At 37.0% G+C, this 12797-nt stretch overlaps 1 protein-coding gene across 1 annotated transcript in view; it reads left to right on the forward strand.

Moving 5' to 3' along the window:
• The window catches only part of CREBRF (CREB3 regulatory factor), a 61170-nt gene that overhangs the window by 40700 nt on the left and 7673 nt on the right, over positions 1-12797 (forward strand). Inside the window, exon 8 of the mRNA XM_010851298.1 lies at positions 7609-7731. Coding sequence (XP_010849600.1) covers positions 7609-7731 — 123 coding nt within the window. The remainder of the gene's footprint in view (positions 1-7608; positions 7732-12797) is intronic.

Consider the following 12797-nt stretch of genomic DNA (forward strand, 5'->3'; position numbering starts at 1 on the left):
AATCATATGCAAAAGTTTAGGTGATTTGCATCATCTTCTGGCCCGGAGGCCTGTTAACATTTTAAGACCCTTTCTTCAGAAAACTTATTTTTCTCTAAAGGTGATTAGGCAGGCGCCACCCTCCAAAAAGCATTAAAGTTGCATTCCTATAGGGCAAAGGTGTGGTGGGCTACAACAAAAAAGAATTAACTCAAGGGTCCAAGGTTACAAACATTAAAGCTACTACTTACACCAATTATATTAATCATTACACTGCCAGGGACACAGCAGGTAAGGGATATGGAAACTTAGCAGCAAACATTGGCCCAACAAGTGAAAAACCCTTCACCAATACAATTTCTAATCAATCTTTTAACTACTCAAAGGAATCTGTGTTTAGACGGTTTAGAACATCTCCTGCCTCTCACAGTTGGGAGGCTCTGAACAATCACATGTGGCCGGAGAAACCTATTCAAGCAGGCTAGAGGATTTCCAAAGGAGTTTGTAGGTTGAAACACTGTCACACCCAGGAATTATTAACTGGAGCTGTAAGCTAACTCTTTTTTTCAGAGAGAGGTAGTGGGGGATAGTCCCCCATAAAGTCAGAGGTGTAGGTGAAGGCACAAAGCAGAAAGTAGGCAGACTCTAGTTTTGGGGGTAGATGCTCGAGAATTTCCACGGGGACTCCTGAGGCTCGATCCCACCTTTGTGTATGCCGAGCCTCCTTCCTCATGACGTTTGCCACGGGCAGAGTTCCTCACGCTGGCTCCCAGCAGTGATAGAATTCCAGTTGAGCTATTCCAGATCCTGAAAGATGATGCTGTGGAAAGTGCTGCACTCAATATGCAATATGCACTCAATATGCAATATGCCGGCTCCCGGCAGAAATGGCAACCCACTGCACTGTTCTTGCCTGGAGAATCCCAGGGACGGGGGAGCCTGGTGGGCTTCCGTCTGTGGGGTCGCACAGAGTCGGACATGACTGAAGCGACTTAGCAGCAGCAGCAGCAAAATCACTACAGCTGGTGAGTGCAGCCATGAAATTAAAAGATGCTTACTCCTTGGAAGAAAAGTTAGACCAACTTAGACAGCATGTGAAAAAGCAGAAACGTTACTTTGCCAACAAAGGTCCATCTAGTCAAGGCTATGGTTTTTCCAGTGGTCATGTATGGATGTGAGAGTTGAACTATAAAGAAAGCTGAGCACCAAAGAATTGATGCTTTTGAACTGTAGTGTTGGAGAAGACTCTTGAGAGTCCCTTGGACTGCAAGGAGATCCAACCAGTCCATCCTAAAGGAAATCAGCCCTGAATGTTCATTGGAAGAACTGATGCTGAAGCTGAAACTTCAATACTTTGGCCACCTGATGTGAAGAACTAACTCATTGGAAAAGACCCTGATGCTGGGGAAGATTGAAGGCAGGAGGGGAAGGGGACCAGAGGATGAGATGGTTGGATGGCATCACCAACTCAATGGACATGAGTTTGAGTAAAGCTCCGGGAGTTGGTGATGGACAGGGAGGCCTGGCGTGCTGCAGTCCATGGGGTCACAAAGAGTCAGACATGACTGAGCAACTGAACTTAACTGAAGTATATATATAATGATTGCAATGTCACGGGCATTCTTATTTCATTTTATAATAGAACCCAGCTGACTCATAATGCAGGGAGATGTGGTTGGTTACTGGAACCTTCCTGGGTCTCTTTTTCTCTGGATGCATGTAGGCATATAACTGTGTGTTGTTCAGTTAATAAATTTATCCATAATCATACACATCTGTATGGCCATATATTTTTGTGCTTGTATATATGTATGTGTAAGCCCACAAGCACATATTTTCTGTGTTCTGGGGTGGGGAACAATTGGGAAATTGGTTAAGAGCCAGGAATATGTATATTTCTGAATGTATTCCTCTGTTTCAAATTGAGTTTTTGATGGCCTTTAATTTTTATTATTCCCAAAGCTAACTTAAAGCCTGTAGATATTTTCATGTAGGAAAAAAAACTTATCTCTAGGTGTATTTTCTTCTCAATTAGTCAGAACAGAGGAAAAGGACCTTCTCATTCATTTCTCTCTTCCACATCTGTCTTACAAGCTTCTCTTTTCCAGTGTTGAGAAGCGCAACCTTGACTTGGTTTAGAAGACATGTTAGAAGCAATGTAGTAGTTGCTACTTCTGTGTATTTTGCCACATGTATATATTTTTTATAATTAAATTTACTTTTTTTTTTTTTTTAATTTACTTATTTTTAATTGAAGGATAATTGCTTTACAATACTGTGTTGGTTTCTGCCAGATTGCATGGGGTTTGCAAGTTCTTCCCATGGAACATGCATATATCTCTCAAGGGAATGGTGCCCTTGATTCCTCTAAATATCTGCGAGTCACTGTTACTGCTTTGTGGAACACTTTTATCCATTACCTATTGACCCAATGGTTTCTAAAAATCAGTGACATTGGGAACAAATTTTGGGACTTGGGAACCATAGGGCTGCAAACTTTATATTTTGCCACATGAGGACATTAAAAAGAATATCTACAATTACTGTCATTTCATACAGGGAAGAATATTTTAGTGTTAGAAAATTAAGACAGGCATACTCTCAGACTAAAGTTAGGTTTATGAAAAATGTACTGTATTGTCCTTGCCTATTTTAATTTGTCATCAACTAGCACTGTTCCAAGGACTGGCTTCAGGGCCCACAACTGTGGTCCTCATCCTGTCCTATGCTGCCAAACCTCCTCCTCCTCTTGATTCCTTCTACCAAGGCTCACAGGAACTCTGTGAGCTCTGTGAGTCAAATGTAGATTTGTTGACTCAGAATGAGACGTAAAGCTACAAAGAGGACAGGACCTTCATCCTGATTAACATAGTTTATCCCCAGACAAGCTATGTAAGGTTACAATTTTGGAAGATTCTTGGATGATCATGAACTCAGAACAGGAGGGATCTCTTAAGAGACTTTGGGCTTCCCTGGTGGCTCAGACAGTAAAGAATCCGCCTGCATGCAGGAAACCCAGGTTCTATCTCTGGGTTGGGAAGACCCCCTGGAGAAGGGAATGGCTACCCTCTTCAGTATTCTTGCCTGGAGAATTCCATGGACAGAGCAGCCTGGCGGGCCAAAGTTCATGGAGTCATGAAACACTCTGACACAACTGAGCGACTGACTGACTTAGAAATTTAAGGTTGGTCCTCACTTTCTGAGCCAGATGCTTTTATCTCCTCACCTAGAAGTTTTTGACGGTAGAGCCCTTCACCTCTGCCCCGCCTGTCCCCAATGTTCTGGAATGGACACTGCCCAGGTTGGGAAGAGCTGTTCTGCTGTTTCAGTTTTTAGTGCTCTTCTCACTTTTAAACAGTGAGGTGATTTGCTTTACCTATTGAGGATGGAGAAGCTTTTTGCTTCTCATCAGTCCAGCCTGCATGTAAATGTCGTTGTTTATATTTGAGTGAATGGTTTTCTCTCTTGTTTATTTGAGAAACAAGCATAAATTTCTTATTTCATGTGGTTTAGGGAGTCAGCTGTGCTTTCCTTGTTTAGTGACACATTTTTTAATATATTGTCCCTGCATGTAGTTTTAAATTACTTCCCCTCCCCCTGCCAGTTATTTCTGATTTCCCTCTTCAGTATTAGTCTAGATTGGTTTCTTCTAAGTTTTACAAGATAAGGAATAACAAATCATTGATTTCAAAGCAGTGTCTGAAGTAGTAGAGATTTACTTCAGACCATAGGACTTTCATGTGTTGAAACTGGAGGTGTGTTCCCCCCAAACACCCCGCAACTTTATTGAGGTATAACTAAAGTTAAATAACTCCACGTATTTAAAGAGGATTATATGGTTACTTTGGACATATGTACATATGTATGAAATCAGTCAGGATAGTGAACATTTTGATCACCTCCAAAAGTTTCCTAGTGCCCCTTGGTAAGCTAGTCCTCTCTCTCTTCCTATCTCTTGAGTAACCACAATCTGCTTTCTGTCACTATAAATTAGTGTACTTTTTCTAAAATTTTATATTAATGGAATCCTACCATACATTCTTCTCTTTTGCCTGGCTACTTTCATTCTGCATATTTATTTAAACATTTCTCCATCTATATCAATAGTTAAATGGTTTTCTTTGCTGAGTAGTATTCCATTGTATTAGATATACTGCAGTTTGTTTATCCATTCATGTGTTGGTGAAAATTGTTTGCTATTGCTATAACTGCTATAGACATATGCCTATAGAGCTGCTATGAATATTCCTGGGGAGGTGTTTGGGTGGACATATGTTTTAATCTCTCTTGGTTAAATATCTGTGAGTAACTTTATAAAAAACTGCCAAGCTGTTTTCCAAAGTGGCTGTACCATTTACATTCTCAGAAACAGTATAGGTGGGTTCTAGTTGGTCCATATTCTTGCTAACACTTGGTAAGGTCAGTCTTCTTACTTTTAACCAACCTGATAGATATGTGGCATATATCATTTAATTTGTATTTCATTAATTTATGATGTTGAACATCTTTGCTTATTGGCTGTTTATATATTTTGTTTGTGTGTATGTGGGTGAAGTGTCTTTTAAAATATTTTGCCATTTAAAAATTTTGTCTTCTAAAAGTTCTTTATTGTAGATACAGGTTCTTTACCTGACATATATATTGAAAATATTTTATATTAATCTTTGGATTGCCTTTTTGTTTTCTCACTGACATCTTCCAAAGAGCAGAAATTTTTAATTTTGATGAAGTCTGATGTGTTAGTCTTTCATTTTATATTTTTGTGTGTTCTAATTAGAAAGTTTGCCAACTTCAAAACTGTATTTTTGTGTATATTTTCTCCTAGGATTTGTATAGTTTTAGATTTTACAGTTTTTTTTATCCCCACAAACAAATACCCAGTTGATCAAGCACCATTCTTTGAAAGGACTTCCTTTTTCCATTGATTTTTTTTTCACCTTTATTAAATCAGTTAATCCTGTATGTATGGATCTACCTCTGGACTCTGTATTCTATTCCATTGAGCTGTTTTCTATCTTTATGTGAATATGCAGTATCTTAATGTAGTTTTATAGTAGATCACAAAAGTCTTGGTAGTGTTCGTCCTTGTTGGTCTTCCAGTTTTGTTCTCTTCTTTCAAAGTTGTTTTGGCTCTTCTAGGTCCTTTGCATGACCATTATCAATCTTGGAGCCAGTTTATCACTTTTTATAAAAGAAGTCTTCTGAAATTTTGATTGGAATTGCTTTAATCTGTAGATCAATTTGGAGGGAATTATCATCTTAACAAAACGGAGGCTTCCAATCCATGAACTTAGGATCTCTTTTCATCTGGTTGTCTTCTTTAATTTCTCTCTGACTTGTTTTATAGTTTTTAATGTACAGTGCTTGAACATCTTTTGTTAGATTTATTCCTGAATATTTTATATTTTTGATGTTATTGTAAATGGACTCATTATTGAAATTTCAAATTCTTTGTTGCTAATATGTAAAATGGAACTTTGTTTTATACCCTTTTTAACATTTATTTTTTGGCTGCGCCGGGTCTTCATTGCTGTGCCTGGCTTTTCTCTAGTTGTGAGCGGGGGCTGCTCTTGGTCCCGTGCTCGGGCTTCTCACTGCACTGGCCCCTCTTGGAGACCACGGTTCCGGCCACTCGGGTTTCAGTAGTTGCAGCATGTGGCTCAGTAGTCGTGGCCCTTGTGCTTAGTTGCTCTGAGGCATATGGGGTCATCCTGGACCAGGGATCAAACGCATGTACCCTGCATTGACAGGCAGATTCTTAACCACTGGGCCACCAAAGAATTCCGTGTATTGCTCCTGCCGTATTTTCTTGCTAAATTTATTAGTTCCAATAGTAGGTGTGTAGATGCCCTGGAATTTTCTATGTAAGTAGTTGTCACCTGCAAATAGAAATGGCTTTATTTACTCCTTTTGATTTCTGTGCCTTTTAATTCTGTTCTTTGCCTTATTGCAATGTTTAGGACATTTGAATAGAAGTGGTGACCACCTTGTTTGCAGGGGAAACTTTGACTTCTAAGTTGATGTTGGCTGTAGGTTTTTTGGTAGTTGAGATGCCCTCAATTGTTTTAAGTTTCCTTGTTTTCCTAGTTTTGTTTTTCATGAATAGATAGGGAATACTGTCATTTCTTTTATTTTTAAATTGCATTTATTGGAGCAATCATTGTTCTCCTTTATTCTGGTAATATATCACATATTCCCCTGTTAATATGGTGAATGATATTAACTAATTTTTTATTAAACCAACCTTGCATTCTTAGAATAAACTGTATTTGGTTATGATGTATTTTACTTTTTACTTAGAGTCTATTGCACATATTTTGCAGGATTCTAGTCAAATATTTTGCAGGATTCTAATCTGATATTTGGAGAAGGCAATGGCACCCCACTCCAGTACTCTTGCCTGGAGAGTCCCATGGACAGAGGAGCCTAGTGGGCTGCAGTCCTTGGGGTCACTAAGAGTCGGACACGACTGAGCGACTTCACTTTCACTTTTCACTTTCATGCATCGGAGAAGGAAATGGCAACCCACTCCAGTGTTCTTGCCTGGAGAATCCCAGGGACGGGGGAGCCTGGTGGGCTGCCGTCTATGGGGTCGCACAGAGTCAGACACGACTGAAGCGACTTAGCAGCAGCAGTCTGATATTTTAAGTTGGAGTCTGTTGCTAATACTTTGTCAAGGATTTTTAGGTCTATATTCAAAAGGGATATTGGTCTGTTAATTTTCTTTTTTTGTAATGTCTTTGTCAGGCTTTGGTATTTAAGGACACTACCTTATAGAATGAATTCAGTCATGATCTTCTTTTTTGAAAAAGTCTGATAAGATTGCTTTTATTTCTTCATTGTATATTTGATATAATTTTACAATAAAACTCTCTGAGTTTTCTTTTGGGAGTATTTTTGGATAAATTCAACTCCTTTGTTAGAAATGGGCTGTTCAGATATTCCTTTTCTTTATGTTAAGTGACATTTTCAATAAATTTGTCCATTTCACCCAAGTTTTTTAGTTTGTTACCATAGTATTTTCTTATTATCCTTTTAATGGCTTTGTTTTAAAGCGATAACCCCTTTTTCATTCTAGCTATAGGTGTTGGAGCAGTCTAGCTGGGGATGGGGATTAGAGTGGGAGTGAGTACCAATTTTGTTGATATTTTCAAAGAACCAGCTTTAGACTTTGTTAACTTTCTCTATTGTGTGTGTTCTGTTTTATTGATTTCTCTTATCTTTATTATTTTCCTCCTTACTTACTTTTGGTTAAATTTGCTCTTTTTTTAAAGCTTCTTAAAGGCAGAGAATTTTGTTTTTAAAGCTTTGTCTTTAAAGAGCTTTGATTTATTTAATAAACATTTACTAAAACTCTGAGTCAGTATCAGACACTGTCATAGGTCTTAAAGCTGTGAAGACAAGTAGGACAAATTGCTTGCAGAATAGTGAAGACTGATACATGTGTGCAGTCTGTTACAAAAGTGGCACATCATTTGAAATTAATCACTTTGGATAAGAAAGCTTGAAGCCATCACTGCCTAATGTTTTCTTATATGTTCTTCATTTTTAATTATCTGTTATTACACAATTAAAAGTAAATTTTTCCATGTTAGTGACATGTTCCAAGTGTCCTGTTCTGTCTTACAGATAATTTATTGTTTGTAATCAACTCCATCAAGCAAGAGATTGTAAACCGAGTACAGAGTCCAAGAGAGGAGAGAGGACCCAACATGGGACAGAAGCTTGAAATCCTCATTAAAGATACTCTTGGTAAGAAGAATACTGGATAAACTAATAACAAATAACAACATTCAGTGTAAGGCATGTGACTCAAGGGAATAGTAAAAATTCTTTTAAGGAAAAACTCAAGTGCTCTCATTGTAGTTACTTTCCTTTACAAGAAGATTTAGCATTCATAAACATATCCTGCTGGTAACCACAGCTTATTATTTAGACTTCATCACTGAACTATTTTAACACTTGCGAGAGATAAACTTCTAGCAACTTTAACCTTCTTTGGGGAAAATAAAGGTCCTTGACCTTGCCAAGCCTGCAGTATATACTTGTAGAGATTCTTACCTACTTGTTTTACTCTTTCACAGGTTTCTAACAAACTTGCTTACCTGGTTTTCCATCCCTTAACAGATTGTGCCACATAGGGAGGAACAGAGAGGCGGCCAAACAAGAAGTCAGGCAGAGTGATACCTGACAGGGAGGGTAGAGGTAGCTAATGGAGACATAGACGTTCGAACCCTAGAGAACCAAGAGCTTAGCTGCCATAGGAGCAAGTCAGATCAGCCTGTGATCAGTAGCATCCCAAGGGCATTACAGCATAACACAATCTGTGAAAACCCTGAAGCATCGTAAAATTGGTTCTTTGTTTAACTGTTTTTTCTAAGATTGTCTCTTAAAAACTGGTTCTTACATCGTCATTCTGTATAGTAGTAAATTTCACTTACCTGGAAATTTTCTTCCAGTTCATTTTCACCCAGAATGCTGACTGTATACTGAATCAGTTCACTTAAAAGAATTAGAGCTTACTCTTCAATCATTAATTCGTTACCTGAATTTAGAGTGCCAAACACTATTATTAAAAAAAATTCAATTGTAAATATTTTAGAATTTAAGACAGCTTTTCTGATACCCAGTTATTATAAATTCACTCATTCCACAAAATTTTTTCAATGCCTTACTATGTGCCAGATGTTGGGGAACACAGGGATTAAGCAAAGATTTTGTTGCTACTCTTCTTAAGAAGCTTGCAGTCTAAAAATGGAGCATAAAGAATAAACAGAAAACCAGAAATAATAATATTGTGGTAATTGCTATGAAGAAATTAAGATTCTTAGATGGAGTGGAGTGAGCAAGACTATTTTATTCCTGTTTATACAGAAATATTCCTGTATACCAAATCTGCTGCTAAAATAATTGCATTTTATTTCATTGAAAATAAATGCACGTTGAATGCTTCCATGTACTTAGTAAGTTTATCATGGTTTTTGAAATGACTATTTGTTTCTCTTGTCAGCATTGTGTTCATAATGAATGTAAAATATACTAGTGTTTCTGAATGGCAATTGGGAATCATTAGTAAAAGTAGCACTGCATATAGATTTTAACCCAAAGGTTTCATGAAATTTGACAACTTTCATGTTTGCAGGCCAATGGAGAAGATATGAAAGAGATATTTAAGAAACAAGAAAAAAGAGTTTGTTAGTCTAGAAAGGGGTAAACAGCTTGCATTTGTATAGAACTTACTGTGATCCAGGATCTGACTATTAAGGTTGTTTAGTCATTTACTTCCACAGTTCTGTGAAGGAGGTATTATTATCCTGGTTTTACAGATAAGGAATTGGAAGCCCAACAAGGTAGTAAGTAACTTGCCACGAGTCCTATAGCCAACAAGTAGGGGGACTAGGAATAGAAATAAGTTCTGCTACTTGCAAGTGCTTGCACTGTACCCATGTAGCATCACTTGGCCTTGTCATCTGACACTCATCTCTAGATAGTTTAATACATATCTGTATAACTCACAGGTGGCCCACTAAGTGCCTTGTCCAATAGACTTACTTGAGGATTTATTTTTCTTGATATTCTATGTAACATTTGATTCTACTGAACACTTATCTTCATTCTTGAAACATTTTTATTATTTTAAGATGCTTCAGGTTCTGCATGCCTTATTCCCTATCTTTTTACACACACACAAAAATGCTGGTGGTTTCTCTTTGGCTCTAGCAATATCCACTGGTCATATGCAGAAATTAAGATATGTTTTAAAAACACAAAAGCTCATTTAGCATAATGGTTAAAAAGAGAGTATTTGAAATCAGTTCTGGATTCAAGTCCTGACCCTGCCACTTATTACCTGAGGACCGTGGGGAAGTAACTTCACTTCCCTCAACCTAATTTTATTCATCTATAAAATGTGGACAGTTGTGTTGATTAAATGGAAAGAGTACGTATAAAGAACTTAGCATACTGCTGAACACAGATTCTCAATGCTCAGTAAGTATTAGTTGTTGATATTACCACATTACATTGTAAACATTTGAGTTTGTTTCCCTAAAAGACTTTTATTTCTACATAGTCTTCCTATGTTAGGTAGAGAGAGGAATCTAATGTTTTGTAAGAAAAAAATTCTTCCTGCCTTTTTATTTTTTAATTTAAAGGTTTATATATTGATAAGTCAGAGAAGGCAATGGCACCCCACTCCAGTACTCTTGCCTGGAAAATCCCATTGACGGAGGAGCCTGGTAGGCTGCAGTCCGTGGGGTCGCTAGGAGTCAGACACGACTGAACGACTTCACTTTCACTTTCACTTTTCACTTTCATGCATTGGAGAAGGAGATGGCAACCCACTCCAGTGTTCTTGCCTGGAGAATCCCAGGGACGGGGGAGCCTGTTGGGCTGCTGTCTATGGGGTTGCACAGAGTCGGACACGACTGAAGCAACTTAGCATAGCATAGCATATTGATAATTTTGTGCTTTTCCCTTTATACCTGATTATCAGTTTTACCAGATACAGTCCTTTACTCACATTCTCCTGCCTTGAGTATTTTAAATATGTTTGTCCATTTTTATTCTGGCATAAAATATTACTTTTGAAAAGCTAATAATTGTCTGATTTTTTTCCCCTTATGTCATTTGCTATTTTTGCCCAGATGTCAGCAGGATTTTTTTTTCTTTTTATTTAAATCTTAGTAACTTTACTAGACTATCTTGGAGTTGGTCATTTTAGGTCGGTAGTCTCATATACACTCTGTGCTCTTTCAGTAAATAACTTCAGATCTTTTGGTATTTAATTTGTTGCCTTGCTATGGTTTTCTTCTTTGGGGATACTTACTATTTGTGGATTGAATCTTCTTTGCCTATCTTCAGTATTTTCTGAGGTATATTCACTTTTTCTCAAATTTACGATCTCTTCATTTCTAATTTTAAAATTCTTTCCTTTTTCACTGCTGTTCTCTCAGATGCATTATCTGTTGTGTTTATTTGCAGCTCTTACATTCCTTTTAGTTTTAACTTCAGGAATTAATTTTTTCATTTTCTAATTTTTTGAGGTGTGATTGACATTTTATGTTTCAGGTGTATAATGTACTGATTTGATATTAGTATATATTACAAAATGATCACCACAATAAGTCCAGTTAACGTCCATCAGTATGCATAGTTAACAAAATATTTTTTTCTTGTGATGAGACCTTTTAAGATCCTTTCTCCTACCTACTTTCAAATATGCAGCACAGTATTATTAACTAACTATGGTCACCATGCTGTATGTTACATCCCCTTCATTATAGATGACTTTATCTTTAAGAACATATATTTTTTGGTTTTGTTTACAGCTTTTTTCCTGAATTCAATCTTGTCTGATATTACAGTCATGAATACAACTTTCTTATTATTTATATTTGCTTGGTAACTCTTTGCCTACCCTTTTTTTCTTTTTGGTAAGATTTTATTGAGGAAATCAACTTATAATTTGTTCTTTGATTAGGACAAGATAAAGGAAAAACAGAATTTCAGATGGAACAATGACATAAACATATCAGGATATCCAGAAATTTACATGTATAGAAAAGAGTTTTTAAACCTCCACATTAGTTTTTTTTTTTTTTTAATTGGAAGAGAATTGCTTTACAATGTTGTGTTGGTTTCTGCCATATATCATCGTGAATCAGCAATAGGTGTACGTATGTCCACTACTTTCTGAACCTCCCTTCCATCCCCCATCCCACCCCACCATTGTAGGTTGTCACAGAGCTGGGTTAAGCTCCCTGCAGCTGCATCACACTCGCACTGGCTGTCTCTTTTACATATGGTAATATATATGTTTCCATGCTGCTTTCTCAGTTCATCCCATCCTCTCCTTCCCCTGCTGTGTCCCAAGTCTGTTCTTTATATCTGCATCTTTATTACTGCCCTGCAAATAGGTTTATCAGTACCGTTTTTCTGGATTCCATATATTAATATATGCATTAATATATGATGTTGTCTTTCTCTTTTTGACTTCACTCTGTATAACAGGTCCTCCCCAGAACTGACTCAAATTTTTTATGGTTGAGTAATATTCCATTGTATATATGTACGATTATTTCTTTATCTATTCATCTGTTGGTGGACATCTAGGTGTCTTTTAGAATTGTGGTTTTCTCAAGGTATATGCTCAGTAGTGAGATTGCTGGGTCATATGGCAGTTTTATTCCTAGTTTTTCAAGAAATCGCTGTATCAATTTACATTCCCACCAGCAGTGCAAGAGCATTCCCTTTTCTCCACACCCTCTCCAGTATTTATTATGTAAAATTTTTGATGATGACCATTCTGGTTGGTGTGAGGTGATACCCATTGTAGTTTTGATTTGTATCTCTCTAACAAACAAGTGAGATTGAGGATTTTTTCATGTGTTTGAGAAATGTCTATTTAGGTCTTCTGCCCATTTTTTGATTGGTTTGTTTGTTTTTCTGATCTTGAGCTACATCAGCTGCTTATATATTTTGGAGATTAATCCTTTGTCAGTTACTTGATTTGTAATTATTTTCTCTCATTTTGAGAATTGTCTTTTTTGCCTACCCTTTAATTTTCAGTCTTTCTGTATTGCTTTATATGAGATCTCTTTTTAAAAGGTCTTAGATTAAAATGTAGACTTCATTTTGATTTTAATACCATAAATTCACTCCTGGATTTTTATATATAACTTATAGTTTGGCTTTTCTTTGTTAATCAGTCTAGGAGTTTTTCTTTCTTTTTTAAAAGTTTACTTTTGGCGGCATTGCCGTGCATAAGCTCTTCATTGTCGGGCATGGGCTTTCCCTAGTTGCGGCAGGCTGGGGCT

This window comes from Bison bison, unplaced genomic scaffold (assembly GCF_000754665.1).
Source record: "Bison bison bison isolate TAMUID 2011002044 unplaced genomic scaffold, Bison_UMD1.0 scf7180017864301, whole genome shotgun sequence".
Classification (NCBI taxonomy): Eukaryota; Metazoa; Chordata; class Mammalia; order Artiodactyla; family Bovidae; genus Bison; species Bison bison.